The sequence below is a fragment of the Mchenga conophoros genome, linkage group LG1, assembly GCF_057382185.1.
Source record: "Mchenga conophoros isolate Kocher_MC1m ecotype Shallow Benthic linkage group LG1, M_conophoros_male_GT1.1, whole genome shotgun sequence".
Taxonomy (NCBI): Eukaryota; Metazoa; Chordata; class Actinopteri; order Cichliformes; family Cichlidae; genus Mchenga; species Mchenga conophoros.
Window position 1 is genome coordinate 32,707,232 of NC_140526.1, and position 17,535 is coordinate 32,724,766.

General features: G+C 41.8%; 1 protein-coding gene across 1 annotated transcript in view; it reads left to right on the forward strand.

Annotated features, from left to right (window-relative positions):
• The window catches only part of ttc17 (tetratricopeptide repeat domain 17), a 30,851-nt gene extending 14,356 nt beyond the window's left edge, over positions 1-16,495 (forward strand). Inside the window, exons 8-25 of the mRNA XM_085275705.1 lie at positions 100-239; positions 533-693; positions 3,129-3,241; positions 4,158-4,310; positions 4,666-4,781; positions 4,949-5,105; positions 5,247-5,318; positions 5,618-5,842; positions 7,210-7,426; positions 12,259-12,387; positions 12,736-13,031; positions 13,144-13,297; positions 13,401-13,521; positions 13,721-13,880; positions 14,283-14,366; positions 14,848-14,967; positions 15,086-15,229; positions 15,346-16,495. Coding sequence (XP_085131831.1) covers positions 100-239; positions 533-693; positions 3,129-3,241; positions 4,158-4,310; positions 4,666-4,781; positions 4,949-5,105; positions 5,247-5,318; positions 5,618-5,842; positions 7,210-7,426; positions 12,259-12,387; positions 12,736-13,031; positions 13,144-13,297; positions 13,401-13,521; positions 13,721-13,880; positions 14,283-14,366; positions 14,848-14,967; positions 15,086-15,229; positions 15,346-15,477 — 2,694 coding nt within the window. The 3' untranslated portion in view covers positions 15,478-16,495. The remainder of the gene's footprint in view (positions 1-99; positions 240-532; positions 694-3,128; positions 3,242-4,157; positions 4,311-4,665; positions 4,782-4,948; positions 5,106-5,246; positions 5,319-5,617; positions 5,843-7,209; positions 7,427-12,258; positions 12,388-12,735; positions 13,032-13,143; positions 13,298-13,400; positions 13,522-13,720; positions 13,881-14,282; positions 14,367-14,847; positions 14,968-15,085; positions 15,230-15,345) is intronic.
• Positions 16,496-17,535: the final 1,040 nt, after the last annotated feature.

Genomic DNA, 17,535 nt, shown 5'->3' on the forward strand with positions numbered 1-17,535 from the left:
CTGTTTATCGTTCTGTTGTGCTCGCAAAGCGTCGCTACATGAAACAGGTAAGTCTGACCTCTGCTGTATCTGTCGTGCTTTATGTTGCTGTCTGACTAGATGCTTGGGGAATACAACCACTCGGTGCTGTGTTACGAGCAGGCACTGCAGGCCCAGCCAGGCTATGAACAGGCCCTAAGGAGGAAGCATGCTGTGTTGTGTCAGCAAAAACTGGAGCAACGCCTGGAAGCCCAGCACAGGTACACAAGCATTTTAACACACTCTCTAAGTGATTTTGGTTGTGTTTTTGTTTTTACTGTACATTTCTGTTACTGATAATGCCAAAGAAAAGCCTTGCAATGAAAATATATTGTCATTTGCTGTATGTCGAGGTTGTTCAGTGATTACAAGAAATACACATAGACGTACCTGTAGGGAAGTCAAAATATGTGATTAAAATAAGTGCAGAGCTGGCAGCCAATGGACTATTTTTACACTTATCCATGTCTACCAACTGTCCTGTTTTTCCCCTCTTTGTTTTCCATATTTGTAGGTCCCTACAGCGGACACTGAATGAGCTGAAGGAGTACCAAAAGCAGCATGATCACTACCTTCGCCAGCAGGAGGCGCTGGACAAACACAAGCTGCTGCAGGAAGAACAAATCCTGCGCAACATTATCCATGAAACCCAGATGGCCAAAGAAGCCCAACTTGGTGAGATGCCACATACAGGAATTAAACGAGAACAGAACAGGAAAGAGAACATTTAGGATAGTCATGAGATTATTGCAAAGTAGTGTAATCGCACAGTTCAGTTAATGAGTTTTGCAGCAAATTACGTTCTACTTTGGAGAAAGCTAATTGCTTTACCAGGTCAAAAGATAATATGAGGAGCCTGGGCTGGCTGTGGTTTAGCTTGTTACATACTAAATTAAGGTGCATTTTTTATAATTGTGAAAAAGAAGCGACTTGTTCAGCCAGTTGTTTTACTGCAAACTGATGTGTATCAGTTCTGAGGAGGGCAAAGTTTATTACTTGGTTTCACATAGCAGAAGTGGTAAAGCTGTCAAGGTGCAGTAGAGATGATTGTAAAGTTGTGAAACTCATAAATGAACTCAAGCATGAATAAGCAAATTCACAATATGAGCAACTCAGCAAGATGTCAAGTCACATTAATCTAGGTTTACACATGGTCCCTTTAAAAAAACAAAAGTAGGGTTTAGTTGGGGTTAGGTGCAAAAACAGGTTTGGCTGTAACGTAGACTACGAGAAAACAAATTAAACAAAACTTTATCTCGATCACAATTTTGGCTCCACACAATCATTTGAATGCGATCGAACGATATTAAAAGTGTGTTCTCTGTCAGTACAACACCAAGAAAAAGTAAATTAAGCACTTGCTAAATTGTCTTGATGCATTCTCCATCATCCAGGTAAGTAAATCTCCAAAGGTTGATTCTGTTCATCTGGACGTAGCGTTTTCAGTGGGAGAAACGTTTCGTCACTCATCCAAGTGACTACTTCAGTCTCAGCTGCCTGCAGGTCAGCTGAGACTGGAGTCAAGGAGGCCATTTACGTGGAAAGGAAAAGACCATCTCTGAATCGAGGAGGGGGCCTAAGGGTACATCTTTCACCATCCTACAATGCTGTGATTGCAGCCATTCCCCAACTCTCTGTGAAGGGTACTCATGGCCATTGATCAGTGGTCTTTGATAAATGGTCATGAGAATTTGCATAATCATGATGAAGGAACTGACCTCCCAGCCCATTGTTCTTTCAGTGGGCTGGTTTCAGCTATTATTCAAAGGTACTGTTTATAAGATTGGGAAAACCTGCAGTCAGCTGAGACTGAAGAAGTCACTTGGATGAGTGACAAAATGTTTCTCCCACTGAAAACGCTACGTCCAGATGAACAGAATCAACCTTTGGACACTTGCTAAATCAGTGTCTTGCCATTTACCTGCATGTGCCACAGCTGTTTACTGCAGCTGACGGCTTGAAGTTTCCTGGATTATTCAGGAGAAGATTAAACAACATTAAAATATAGATTTAAAGCACCATGAAAATGTCTGACACTGCAGAAGCTGAAGAGCTTGTGCCTTAAAGCTGATCATCATCCCACTGCTCGGAAATACTTTGGAATTGGTGCCAGTCTGAACAAACGATTTGCCAAGAGAGCACTAGAGTTGTCTGTGAACCACAAAGCAACATAGTCATTTGCTGTATGTTGAGTTATCCGGCCACCTGCAGTATAATTAATGCATGTAGACCAAAAAAAATTGTGTAATTGTGAATCTTCCAAAATCAACTCCGATGTCAATAAAAGCGAGCCTTGCAGCGCATCAGCGTATCCAACCAGATCATAAAGACATTTGGTCAAAAAGTATATTTCCAATAAACACGGTGATTAATAAAGGCAGACAGTTGTCTTTCTACAGTGACAAAACCTGTGTTCTATGTAGAATGTCACAGAGGAATCTCACAGCTGTCGAGTATTTTACTCGAGTTTTACTAGAGTTATTTTACGTGTTATTCACACCCACCATGCAGGTACAATGAATGGAGTGAAAGATTTTGCTAGGTTAGGTGTTAGGTCAGGTGAATAAAAGCCAGATATTCTAATTAACAGGAATATAACGCAGTGTATAAAGTGAAAGCAGTGCCATGTTTGTTTAATTTTTATGTTTATTTTTCTTCAAAGAGATGCTCTTAATTCTGGCAAATTAGAAAGACCGGTTTTATTTTAGTCTGTACATTAGCAAGAGTGTCACACAATACGAATATGAAAATAGGATTTTGTTTACCTGACAGCAAAAAAGATTTCTGTCTCTAAAATCAATGAATAATCATGACAAATAATTGTGATCTCAATTTTTAACAGCATTTTGGTCATAGTCATCCAGCCCTAAAACAGTCCTTAGGCTCCTCTGAACAGTGACTTCAAATAAATAGTTTTCTGATAAGTTCATTTTCTAAATTGCTAGTTACGAGTCAGTTATTGACATTGTTGGCTTCAACACACTAAAATGCTTAGCTTTAGGTTCTAAGATGGGACTACGCTAACTCACTTCCCAGTGGCTCAGTCCCTCTTTTATAGTCTCCGAGTGTTTAGAATAGCATCTGAGACTTTTCCATCATGTGTGTTTCAGGGAACCATCAGATGTGTCGGCTGGGTCAGCAGCAGCACAGCCTCTACTGCCCGTTTGACCTGCCTGTCCGCTACCACCGGGGTGATCTGTTTGAACATGTTCAGTATGTCCAAGTGAGTCTTTGGAAAAACTGTTTATAAGAAAATGTAGACATCAAAATGATAAACGCTGACCGCCTTCTTGGCAGATGCGCACACTATTGAAAGTATGTTTAACAAGTTCATCACGAGAGGTTATTCTAGTCTAAAAGCAATGGCATAATCTCTTCTTTTCTGAATGACTTTAGGGATATCGCTTTTTTGCTATGAAAAATCAGTTCTAGTGTACAAAAATTGTTCTATTCAGTTGTAGTTGGTGTCCTTGCCAAAGTGACTGTTAGATGTGACAAAGAGAGAAGATGGTCTGTTAATATGTTAAGAACTGGTGGATCAGTCAGTCTGCCTTTTTTTAAAGCTTTTCTTTTCTTTCAAGTTAAGGCACAAAAACCATCAAACAGTAATGAAACTGGCTCTCAGGTTCTCATTTCCCCTGAAAGGAAAGACTAAGAATTACCTCTGCTGTACAGGAGATGTTCTCAGTCTCAGAAATTAACGGCACACTGTAATAGCTGCACACGACTACATCCCCCGATGATAAATTTACTTCAGTCACTCTGTAGAGAGCTCTTGCGTACAGGTAGATGTGAACACTCTAACACTGGCAAATGCATGTAAAACTCAAAACATAATTTGCATTTAAAACATTTTTTCACTTACTACATAAAATATGTCACAGTTTGAATGTCATCAGTATTTTTCTACAGTGTAGAGCATATCAAAACCAATGAACAATCCACGAATGAGCATGTGTGTTCAAACAGAAGGACAGTGTTTCTTAGCCCAGGGTTTTTGTTTGTGTTTTTATAGACAAACAATTTAAATGCAACGACACTGCTGTGTTCTTTCTACAAGAATAAAACAAACATTTATTTATTGAGTCATTATTTATGAAGAACCTTGTTTTGCTTTGTGTTTCTGTCTTTGTTCGTAGTTTGGAGAAGAGGTGTCAGTGGCATCCAGTGTGGCACTTGTGTCAGAGCGCAACTCAAACCAGACGGAAGCCAGCCTCCAGCTCCACCCCACCGTGTCTGGGGGCCAGGATCCCGCTGCCGCCCTCTGGGGCAGCCATCAGGATTACACAAAGGCAGGCTAAACCAATTACATGTTTTTTGTTTTTGTTTTTTGTTTTCTTTTAATTTTCTTGTTTTTCACAGGTGAAATCTGTGACTGTAAATAAAAACAAAATAAATAAAACTAAATAAAACTCTTGCAGTGCTTAAACAAACTTTAAACAAATTGCTCGAAATGAACTTAAACTCACCATAGTACTTACAGCACTGTGTGGGAACTGGTGGTTTACATTTGGCAGACAAATTTAAATACTGAAGAGAAAATATTAGACTTGTAAAATAGTCACATATAGCCTGGATAAACTGGATAACTAGAGCGTGATCATGTTTTGAATAATTAGAGTTACAGGAAGTGTGTTTGTGATGTAGGACTTGCAGAGGATGTTGTGGCCTCAGAGGTCTGACTGTGCCCATGAGTATCCAAGTGTCCCCCCAGCTCACCTGCTGCCAACCTACTACCTTTCACCTGAATCACAGGGCATCAGGTCAGTACAGATTCCTGGATGGACACATTTCTAGTGGTAGCAGCATAGATGTATTAGTTTCACATTTCTCAGACGGATCTACAGGAATGCAAAAGAAACACATGTGTTCAAAGAGCTTTGCAAAAAAAAGAATAATGAGTGAAATATGTCTGCTTATGTTTATTCAGCCCAGTGGCAACTCTTCTTTATGGGACCAGCAGTCTTTCTGGGACAGTAGGTCTGCCAGACTGTGGTCCTGTCCCCCAACCATACCCAGCCCTTCTGCCTGCCTCACTAGAGTGGCCCCTGGAAGAAAAGGAGCTGCCAGATCCTTTTGCCTCTGAGGTATCTGTCTGTCTATTTGTACACGTGTGGGACATTTGCATATGAAAACAACCACTACAGTCCCCTTGTGTGTGTGTTTGTATTCTTTTTTTTTTGTGGCAAAGACTATCCATATACACATATTTCTGTCTGTGTATATAGATACTGCAGTTACGTAGTGGAGGATTGATGCTGGACCAAATTGGCCATAGAATTGCTCAAGCCATGAAACAAGTAAGGGAGCTCCTCACACCCACACAGGTTCTGATCGTTGCTATGTATCTTACCATCTGGTGTATAAGCCTAAATCTGTATAGAGTGCTACAGAGTATGTTTATTTTTCTTTAAATATAGTTTAGATGAACCCTTTTCTGACTCAGTGTTCCTGCAGTCCAACTTAAGTTGTTGAGTTCACAAGACGTTTCCATTATATCTGAAGTCTGATTATGAATAACTCTAGTCACTCCAAATAGCTCCCAGCTCAAATTGTTTGAGGCCACCTTAAGCTAACCTAAGTTGTTTTGTATGTATAGGCCACTATACCCCGCTGGCAGGTCCACAATGAGGCAGCTCTATTTTGGCGAGCCAAAGGCAATGGTAGCCGTGCCCTGCAGTGCCTGCGCCAAGCCTTGAGCTCAACTTCGCCTTCCCATCGCCACCTCCCTCTCGCCAATGCTGCAAACCTGCTGCTACACCACGGCCTAAGCACCCACGCACAAACACTGCTGGAGTATGCATTGGCACTTAATGCGTCAGAGGTAAATAACCTGCTGGGTTATGCTATTTCAGTATGCTGTACAAGTAGTTTGTTTAGGTGTGCTTTATATTTTGTTTCGTGTTGGAGAAACGTATTTGCTAACACAAACGGTATTCATCACATCGCCTTGCGTCAAAGGAAACAAAAACACGCCTGTTATCGTCTTTGCAGCACGCTGCGTTGTACTGGACTGAAAATCCCAAATCAGCAGTAGTGGTCTTTTTGGTTTTGTTTTTTTGTTTTTTATTGCCTGTGCTGAATGCGACTTAGCCAACAAACTTCTGATGAACTGCATTTTTGATGGCTTCACAGAGCACCACTTTTCAATTACTGGGATCAGTAGTGTCATTGTGCCATGTCTGAGCACTCATCAAGGTGGTTCCAGGAACAAATGTCCCAACCACTGGACAACACATTTCAACATGGCAGAGGAACCTAGGAAAATTTAAAACCTGAGTGTTTGCCTAAAAATGCGCAGCATCTAGATGTTAGACTCATTTTACATTCTGGGCCACATATAGCACGCTTTGATGTTAAGTGGGCCGGACCAGCAAAACTCTCCTTTCTGATAGTCTAAAGAAGTTTAATCACACATTTAATCCTTAAAATATTTTAATATATAAGAAGAAAATGCAGTTTCAAAAATATATCTCGAGTTTTATATATGATAAATAAATGCTGCTTTAAATTTCTTAAATTGCAAGAAATCAGTATGAAAAAAACAGAAGAAGCTCAGTTAGGTCATTGCGCAGACTTATTTAATTAAAAACTGAAGTTTTTTGTTAATTGATGGGTTTTATAGTAAAGAATACAAAAATCTTGCATTTTTAGCACATGGTGAAAAAACAAATTTTGTGTAATTTAATGGTTTATCAGTGGAGGTGTTTATTAGAAGGAAAAGCTGTAAAAATGTGAAAATACAGTTAAAAGTCAGATATTTTGTGCCCTTATTCGTATTTTCCAAAACTGCCAGTGGGCCAGAATGGAGTCTTTGTCTTTGGCAGAGCTGATTTTGGCCCTTGGGCGTTATGTTTTGACACACCCAATCAAGAAAATGCCATAGAGAAACCACAGACTAAATTTGATAGGGAAAATTTCCAATATCATTCTAAATCAAGCTTTGCGGGTAAAAGCTGGTTTATGCGTGTAGAGAATTCTCATGTTATAATAATTCAGGAACCGCAGGTCAATTGTGTTATATGTAAGCTGGAAACTGCAGAAGTGCTGTTTTACATGCATGATTTAAAAAATAAAAATAAGAAAAGCAGATCCTCCACAGATGACAGGAACAATGTTCATTATCATGCACATCATCCACCATCTAATTTCACCCGTCTTGTCTTGTTTTTGTTTTTTTTCCTCCCTCAGCCTCATACCCTGCTCAGCCTGGTGAGCGTACACTTGGCCCAGGGCAATGTGACAGGTGCCCTGGCCCTGTTCCGCCACATCCTGGTCACGGCCCTTTCCTCCTCTTCCTTCACGTCCTTTTCTGGCTGTGAGCAGTGCCGCAACAGTCTACCTCTGCTGCGTTGTCTTCAGTTCTACCCCTCCCTTTACAATCTATCAAACCGACAGTCCTGCTCAAGTGAGTAACTTGGGGGGTGGGGAAAAAATACCTTGTTTTTGTTGTTTATTTGTGGGTCGTTTTTTTTTTTGTTTGTTTTTTAGTATAATTTTCTGTTTTGCTATTTAGTTACGGAGTGTGTCTAAAATGATGGATTACAGTACAGATTCAGATGATCAGCAGTGACCTAGTTGAAAGTTTTGCATGACAAAATTCAAGTGGGAGTATTTTAAAGAAATCTTTGCATACTAAAAACAAGATAAATATTTATTCGAAACTAATAGTTGCAAAATGATAATGTTCTTAAGTTGCTGAAACCCTGAAATATCTGAAGTTTTATAAAATGAAGAACTGTTGGGTAATCTCTTTTAAAAGCAGAGCTTTATTGGGCGACCAGAGAAACTCATTCTCTGCCCACTGGCTGTGTTTTTGTTTTGTTTTTTTTGTTTTTTTCCTGTGTTGGTTCACAGCACGCTGAAATGCTGTAACAGCCACTTGAGCAGAATCTGTCACATCTAATTTAAGGGTTTTAGTTTTATTCGGTTGAATACAGGATTAAACATTCCCAGTAATGTTTAATGTGGGAATGTTTGAATTAATCAGCAAATGTAATAGCATTTATTAAGAGTTGGTGAGTCTAAATGCATTTATTAGAGCTTTACAAATATTTATTTTTCTATCTCTATGAGCTGAAGTGAAATTTAGCCTCGGACTCATCTGCTTTGGGCCTTACACTCACAAACCACCTCGTGTTGCTCTGCCTGAAGCTGCAAGAGTTGCTGTGAAAAACTGCTTGTATGTTGGGTTTCTTTCCTGTATTCATATCAGTGGGAGTGGAGAGAACAGTGCTTTGAAGTGAAGAAATTTTTCCACTCAATAATTTAAGCTGCAGAAAATAGCTGATGCCAAATTTAGAAGGGACTATATTTTGCGCTCTAAAGTTGAAGGTTGCGTCCATAAAGCGCACACCAAATGTCTGAGGTTGCTTGAGCCCTTACAAAGCACATCAGAATCAGAATCAGAATCAGAATGGGTTTATTGCCAGATGTTGAGGTTTACAACATTAGGAAATTGCTGCGGTGCTTCAGTGCAAACAATAAGAATTAAAGTGCTATGTAGAAAGAAAAATATGTGCATGATATATACATGAGAATAAGAATTATGAGTGCTACGTAGAAAGATATATACATGAGTGCAGGTGGTGATCAGTGCCAAACATGGAATGATGCAGTGAACACAGCGTAGGGTCATGTGTTAGTGGTGGGAACAGTCATATGGTTATTGTTCATGTGTCCAACAGCAGAGGGGAAGAAACTGTTCTTGTGGCGAGAGGTTCTGGTGCGAATGGACCGGAGCCTCCTGCCTGAGGGGAGCAGGTCAAACAGACTGTGTCCAGGGTGAGAAGGGTCAGCTGAGATCCGGGCTGCACGCCGCAGTGTCCTGGAGGTGTACAGGTCCTGCAGAGATGGGAGTCTGCAGCCAATCACCTTCTCAGCAGAGCGCACAACACGCTGCAGTCTCTGTTTGTCCCTGATAGTGGCTCCAGCGTACCACACGGTGATGGAGGAGGTGAGGATGGACTCGATGATTGCAGTGTAGAATTGCATCATCGTCCGTGTTGGCAGGTTGAATTTCTTCAGCTGCCTCAGGAAGTACATCCTCTGCTGGGCTTTCTTGATGACGGAGGTGGTGGTGGGCTCCCACTTCAGGTCCTGGGTGATGGTGGTACCCAGGAAGCGGAATGAGTCCACAGAGGTGATGGGGGTGTCAGTCAGGATGATGGGGGGGAGTGGGGCTGTGTGCTTCCTGAAGTCCACAATAATCTCCACTGTCTTCTGGGCATTCAGCACCAGGTTGTTGTGGCTGCACCAGGACACCAGACGTTCAACCTCCCTCCTGTAGGCAGACTCACCCCCGTCAGAGATGAGCCCAATGACGGTGGTGTCATCTGCGAACTTGATTAGCTTGACAGACTGGTGGGTGGAGGTGCAGCAGTTGGTGTACAGGGAGAAGAGCAGAGGAGAAAGAACACAGCCCTGAGGGGAGCCGGTGCTGATGGTCCGGGAGTCCGAGACATTCTTACCCAGCCTCACGTGCTGCTTCCTGTCCGTCAGGAAGTCAGTGATCCACCGGCAGATGGGATCAGGCACATTCATCTGGGAAAGCTTGTCTCGGAGATGGTCTGGAAGGATGGTGTTGAAGGCAGAGCTGAAGTCCACAAACAGGATCCTGGCGTAGGTTCCTGGGGAGTCCAGATGCTGCAGGATGAAGTGTAGGGCCATGTTGATGGCGTCGTCTACAGACCTGTTGGCTCTATATGCAAACTGCAGGGGGTCCAGGAGGGGGGCCGTGAGGGTCTTGAGATGGGAGAGAACTAGGTGCTCAAATGACTTCATGACCACAGATGTCAGAGCCACGGGTCTGTAGTCATTTAGTCCAGTGATCCTAGGTTTCTTGGGGACAGGGATTATGGTAGAGGACTTGAAGCAGGCAGGCACATGACATGCCTGCAGTGAGGAGTTGAAGATGCCAGAAAACACTGGGGCCAGCTCGTTTGCACAGTGTCTGAGGGTGGCAGGGGACACACCGTCTGGGCCGGGAGCTTTCCGAGCATTCAGACTCCTAAACTGCTTCCTCACATCTGCTCATGAATATGAAGAGTTGTGGTCGGAGGAGGTGGTGTGAAATCCTCTTTTGTGTGGGGTGAGGGGGCGGGTGTTGCAGGTGAACAGTTTGAAGGTGGTGATGGCTCTATGGAGGGGGGAGAGGTGGGGGAATGAGTGTCCAAAGTGCCTCTATTGTTGGGGTCGTTGGAGGTGTGAAGGCTGCCTGATGGCTCGTCAAAACGACAGTAGAAGTCGTTAAGGGTGTTGGCCAAGAGCAAGTCGTCAGTGGAGTGGGGGGTTTTAGGCTTGTAGTTTGTAATATTCCTAAAACCTTTCCACACAGAGGCCGAGTCATTCTCTGAGATCTGCTGCTGCATCTTCTCAGAGTGCTGATGTTTGGCAATGTCCACTTCCTTAGTGAACCTGTACTTGGCCTCTCTGTAGCAGTCCCTGTCTCCGCTTCTGAGCGCCTTACTCTTTTCCAGCCACAGCTTTTTGAGTTTAGGGGTAAACCAGGGTTTGTCATTGTTATAACTCACCCTGGTGCGTGATGGCACAATGCTGTCCTCACAGAAGTGGATATAGGAGGTGACAGTGTCCGTAAACTCGTCCAAGCTGTTAGAAGCAGCCTTCATTGTGTCCCAGTCTGTGGTCTCCAAACACGTGCGAAGCTCCTCCACAGCCTCGTTGCTCCACAGTTTTTTGGTCCTCACGACAGGTTTGGAGAGCTTCAGCCTCTGTCTGTACGCGGGGATTAGGTGGATCATGACGTGATCAGAAAGTCCGAGTGAAGCGCGCGGCACCGCGCGATAGGCCCCGCTGATCGTGCTGTAGCAGTGGTCCAGTGTCCTCTCCTCTCTGGTCGGGCATTTAATATACTGCTTGTATTTCGGAAGCTCATGGCTCAGATTGGCTTTGTTAAAGTCCCCAAGAGCAATGATGAGAGAGTCCGGGTATGTCCGCTCCGTGTGGAGAATCTGCTCTGCGAGTGCGCACTGAGCTGCTAGCGCATCCGCGTCTGGCGGGATGTAAACAGCGGCCAGAATGAATGAAGCAAACTCCCGCGGAGAATAAAACGGTTTGCAGTGAATAAAAAGATATTCCAGAGAGGGAGAGCAGTGCTGAGCAATCACTGTTACATCTGTGCACCAGCCACTATTGATGTAGAAGCAGACACCTCCACCTTTGGTTTTACCGGAGAGAGCGGCCTGCCGGTCCGCGCGCAGCAGATGAAAGCCCTCCAGCTTGAGCGCGCAGTCCGGGATGTCCTCACTGAGCCACGACTCCGTAAAACATAAGACACAGGAGGAGGCAAAGTCTCTGTTCATATCTACCATTTAGATTTTTCAATAAAAATCAAATGTACTAAAAAAAATAGACTTATAGTAAAAGTTTGGTGATGACTGCTGTCCTTGTGTTTTAGATCTTGTCAGGGGAAGAACTACAGTGAGCTAGAAAATAGTGGTGCAGAAACAGCTGAGGTCTCAAACTGGTGTCCCTGATAGATAAGATCCATCGGTTCTTCTGGCTCCCTGTTCTGGCTGTTGTCCATGCAAGGCCAGCACAATGTGTACATGTATGCACTTAAGCACCCAATGAAAAAATAACATTTGAATTATGTGAAAGATTTGAGGTAAAAGTCATAGCCAAACATTATATCAGTCAGTTTACAGTAGTTACCGAACGGCTGCCAAAGACCTACTAGTACAAGAAAGAGAACCATATAACGTGGGGGGAAACATGTAGGCTTCTTCAGGGGACAGTGAGACAGTACATGGAGTCGATACGTAGATTTTGAACTGACTGATTTTTATTTTTTATTTTTATTTTTTTAAACCCAAAAACAAACACAGTAGCTGTGTTTTCACCGTTTGAAGTAAGTACAAGAGGAAATTGTTTCCAGTGAGCTGCAGTGTAAAATCTGTAAGGCTGTGAGCTAAGGTTGAACAATTATCACATGATATTCTGGATAAATGTTAAAAGAATAGCAAAAAATAACCAAAATTATTTCATAGTTCTCCACCTAAGTGGGGGAAAATACTTTTTAAAAAGTTGTATTAGCTAAAATTACTAAAGTATAATGTCTAAATTGATAAAAAAAATAGTTGCAAATATGCAAAACCCTTACATAATAATCCATTCATCATTGATTAATTAGTCTTTTTTTGTTTTTGTGCATTTGTGTCCATTTTTGTCAAACATTTTGTAGTTTCATTTTAATTGCATGCTTTTTGTGGTAATTTATAGTTGATCCGGAGGGCACTGCCTGCATGGCTGAGGAGGACCTCGGCCTGCAACTGGAAGACTGGGAGGGCAGTGAAGAGAAGCAGGACGCACCGGCCATTTCAGCCATGGAAGACACTCTGCTCTTTGAGAGTAAGAATTTGATATGTGGCGTCTTCACTGGCACAATGAAGCAGTCAAGATATTATGTCTGTGGCACTTCAGCAAGGATGTATTTGGTCTAAATAATTCAGAACTTGAGATTCCGTCTTATGCAGTTTGGCATGTGGCAAAAATGTGTAGTGTAAGTGTCACAGACAAGCGAGATTTAACAGCAGTGGAATACTTTACTACATTTTACTGGCTTTCAGGTTCCCATGGTCTACTTTGGGGTGTCCTATCGTTTTTTCTTGTTTGTTTGTTTTGGGGTTTACATGCTCTTTCTTTCCTGTTGAGCTAATGTTTCGTAATCCTATTCATTCCTTTCTCCGCACCATGCAGAGGTCATCGTGGACAGTAACGGCTCAGATGAGGCAGCCGGACAGCAGCAGGCTTCTCCTTCTGCATCGGCAGCGGCAAAAATGAGCGCTTCTTTTGGAGATGATGGAGAAAAGGAGGAGGAGGACTGGCAGCTGAAGGAGGATCTGATGGGAGCCTTTGAGGGTGCACTGGATGTCGGTGGGAAGCGAGGTGACCTGCGAGGTATCCGGGTGCTAAAGAACGACCGCGTCATGGGTGCTCGTCCTGGTAGTGGGCCCTGTTTTGGAAACTGTGAGGATGACGAGGGAGCAGAGTGGGTAAGTGTGGAAGTTCACTGGTTTTTAAATGGCAGAACTGAGTTTGAGTAATCCTTGCCAACATCTGTCAGATATTTGTGAGTACCTTAATTGAGTATTACTACTACTTCAGATCACTTTCCAAGTAAAGCGGGTCAGAAAGGCTAAAGTGGATGGGTCAGAAAGTGTTTCCACCTCTGATGACAGCCAGAATGGGGACTCACTGCCTGGGGGTCACTCTGTTTTGGAGATCAGCGGTCCAACTATCCCATCGCCCGGTCCTTCAGGTAACACATAAACCTTTAGTATTAACTGACAACATCACGCACAGAGAAAAAGCCTCTCAGAGAGGTGTCACTGTATTTTTCTTTTTCTTTATTCTTTGGACAGGCCGTTGGAGAGACTACACAAGTCTTGGCTGGCCAGGGCCAGAGGAGTGCCAGCGGATACGGAGGGTGGACCTCACCACTGTAGCTAGCACTTGGTTGGCTGTTTCTGCCAAGAACATTGAGTAAGGCTCTCACTGTCCTGAATACGTTTTTATCCTGTATTTATGAAGTTCTAAACAGATTCAAAGAGGATTTGTTTTATTACCATATCACTGTGAAAGCAGGTGGCAATTTCATTTTTAACAGAATTTAGAAATGTATTTATAAGAAATAGACAGCTGGATAATTTCTTTTTATTTTCTCTCCACTCCCTCCCATCAGCATCACAGAGCACATAGACTTTGCCACTCCACTCCAGGAGCCAGCTGTTGAACCTTTATGCAACGCCAACCTAGCTGCTAGTATGCACACCCTCGACCACCTGGCAGGGGTAGCCAATCGTGCCGCCATCCATTACACTGGGGAGAGCCAACTGCGTGAGGTATGCTGAGGCAGAAGCCGGAGATAACAAGAGGCAACATATAAAATAAATGCAAACAGCACAAGACTGGAAAAAAGTTCCATGTTAAGGTTTCCTTTACAGAAGGATTTTTCTAAGAGCAAATAAGATGAACTTAATCACATCAAAACTAATGTCACTACATTCTAGTCTTCTCATCCAAATTGTTGACAAGCTTGTATATCACTCTTTTTAAACTTAAAAGTTTCAAATTACCCTTAAGTGGGGGAAAACACACAACATTTAAAAACAATCTCAGAACCTTCTTAAGAAATAAAAACACAATTTTGTTGTGTTTAACTTGATTGACAGGATTTTTTTAAACCCATCTTTCTTACAGTAGCTCATAGTGTGATTTATGTCTCTTCTTTTCCAAACCCAAAGGTCCTGCAGAACCTCGGCAAAGATAAGTTTTCCCCACAGTCCTTTGAGCAGGTGGGCACCCGCATTGCTAAAGTCCTGGAGAAGGTAAGGGCTCTCTGATGCTCCAAGGCAATTTAAAAAGAAGTTTTTGCTTTAGAATAATAGATTTTTCTACCTGTTATGACTTGAATGTACAGCAAGTCATGTTCATATATCAGGAGAATACTGTTTTACTGTGATTACCATTAGACTAGTATTTTAATAAAGGAAAGATGTCTAAAAATATATTCAGCTGTATAAACATCTGATCACTGGTCGTCTCCTTGGCGCTACAGCATGTTATTCAGAATATCCTTCGCTTTAAGTCAAAACTGAATCTAGCAAATATAAACACCCCACTGTGAAAGTCGGTACTGTGGTTTATTCACTTCTGGTGGTTTGTTTGTCCAGTCAGGCTTTATGATTAAACTCTCCAAAGTTTTTCTCTGAATATTATTGTACTTCTTTTGATAGCTGTACCATGCAACTCCAGTGCGACTAACACGGTTCATTGAGTTTTTCTCTTCTCTAATCCCTAAAACGGCAGAATCAGACTTCCTGGGTTTTATCCAGCATGGCTGCACTATACTGGAGAGTGAAAGGTCAAGGCAAGAGAGCCATCGACTGTCTACGACAAGCACTCAACTACGCTCCCCATCATATGAAGGCAAGTTAGGCAAAAGTTGTTCCCAACAGTGGTTTTCTTGTGAAAATGAAAAATAAATCTCTTTATATGTTGTTTTGTTTTTTTTGTTTTTTTCTCCCTCTCGTGACTTTTAAACCAGGATGTGCCACTTATCAGCCTGGCCAACATCTTCCAGAACGCCCGGCTATGGGAGGACGCGCTTACAGTGGCTCGCATGGCAGTAGAAATTGCTCCGCACTTCGTCGTGAACCACTTTACCCTTGCCAATGTCTATATAGCAATGGTAACAGCCACAGTCACACTTTTTTCTAATAATCCATCAATATTTACTGAGAGCTGCTCACCAGCATCATAGGTGCATCATACCACATCAAGTGTCTTTGTTTTCCTCGTCACCAGGAGGAGTTTGAGAAAGCCATGCGCTGGTACGAGTCTACTTTGAAGCTGCAGCCAGAGTTCGCTCCTGCCAAAGATCGACTGAGAACCATTCAGTGTTACCTGCTCACCAAGAGGGAACGTCGTCAGCCCTAAACCACTCAGCCAGTTTAATCCCAGTAGTACCCACTGGCCATGCACACATCAGATAAACACTCACACACATACATGCAGACAGAATACACATCAGAAGATTGCAACAAACTTGCACAAAGTAAAAGTGTAGGAAAAATGAACTAAGTCAAACATGAGGTGTCGAGCTTTATAATCGGCTGAATCTTGAGTCCTTGTTTGTTTTTGTTTTTTGGGGGTTTTTTGTGGGGGTGGGGATTGTTTTTATTTAATTTTTTTTTTTTAAAAAGGTCTAACCAATACCAAGAATTAAGTTTGAACTGTCATACAGTAAAACTGTAGATAATCTTGGCCCACTACTTGCAGGATTTTTGTTATGTCTCAAAATCAAAAGGCTCAGACTCATTTTTGCAAATCAATTTTTGCATGATTTGCAATAAAAGTTGGACAAAACTAATGACCACAGAACCCACCTAATTCTCTTACATTATTTTATTTAAATTGAAGAAAAGCTTAAACTGTCTTTCTTGAAGACATTTTACTGCTGTTTAATATGAGGAAGTGGGATCTATAACAAAAACAAAAAAAAGTATATTGCTCTATTACGCTGAAGGATAATGAGATACTACCGCCTGAAAATGGTACATTTTAATCTAAAGTAATTGGGGATGATACAGTATTTGCTTTTGCTGACACGGTATGGAATGTGCTTTTCAACTCGAGTTTAAATGAGGTTGACTCGATTAATATATTCCCTCACTATTTCTGCTTCTTAAAATGGATGGGGACATTCAGTTCTTTTGCACTTTTTTTTTTTTTCTTAAAGCATTCCTATTTATATGGGACCTAAACGATTAGATTTTTGCGCCAAGCTACAAAAGACAGAAAATAAACTATGCTATTACATTTGCTTCTTAACTTATGGAAATCATCTGGCAGAAAAATGATATCTCATTGCCCATCTATAAAAAGAAAAAATAATGATTAAAAAAACTGGAATCTGTATTAAATGTACAGTATTAAAGGCAGTGTGTGGATTTCACTTTGTTTCTGTGTCATTTCTTTGTTTCACTGGAAAATAAAAGCATTGGGGAGATTTCACGATTGAAAACTATGATCATAAAGACGAGCTCAGCATTCTTTTTTTTTTTTCCACTCATGTAATCTTAAAAAATTGCCAAGTAGTGGCGCTGTTTGAATTTTTTTTTTAACCAACTTTATTTCCCAACATTGTCCTAATGGGATTCGCAAAGAGAGAGACAAAGTTAAAAGTGTATTTTGCAGTCAAAAAGAAGTTGTATTAGCAGTCATTTATTCTATATTGCCAGATCTGCTACTCAAATACCCAAACCTGTTCCTTGGTTATCGTACCAAAACATGAAAATACATGAAAAATGATAAGTTAAAGTTAAATGCCTCTTGTATTCCAAAGGCTGTTATCAGCAGAGACTGACAAAGACTTCCCACCCACCCTCAGCTTGTTCAGATAATGTGGTTTTTATGCAGCATTCACCTGTTTTACTACTACTATGAAGAATGAACCTCTTTCAAAGGATGTTGTATTGGCATTGTGTGAGTTGAAGATAATAACAGATTTTCACACATTAGGACAGCAGAGCTGTACAATGAGTGTGTTATAGCAAAACTAAGATTGCCACAACATCACATCAATATTACCATAAGTTATTTTTTAAATAATATATGTGTTTTAATTATTTTGTGTGTGTATAACAAGTGCAAAAACAAAACTGAGTTTGCTCCCACTGAAAAGCACCAATTGTTTATGTGATGTGATTGTGAATATGGGCTTTAACAGTACTTAAATGACTAAAGCTGCCAGCAGTGATAAGGACGCCAAGCAGGTCAGCAGAGCACAGCTGTCACATTAGAAGCGTGGTTGTATGTACTCTATGCACTGACAGGAAAACCCTGCTTCTGCTTACAGCACCCCTGTGGTCAAGCAACAGATTTTCAGCCTGACCCAGTGGAGTCCATACGCCACATTTGGTGCAAATACAATCAAGGATTGCTGGTGTACGGTGCTTAGCAAATTCATTAGACCACATGTCATGAAAACGGAAA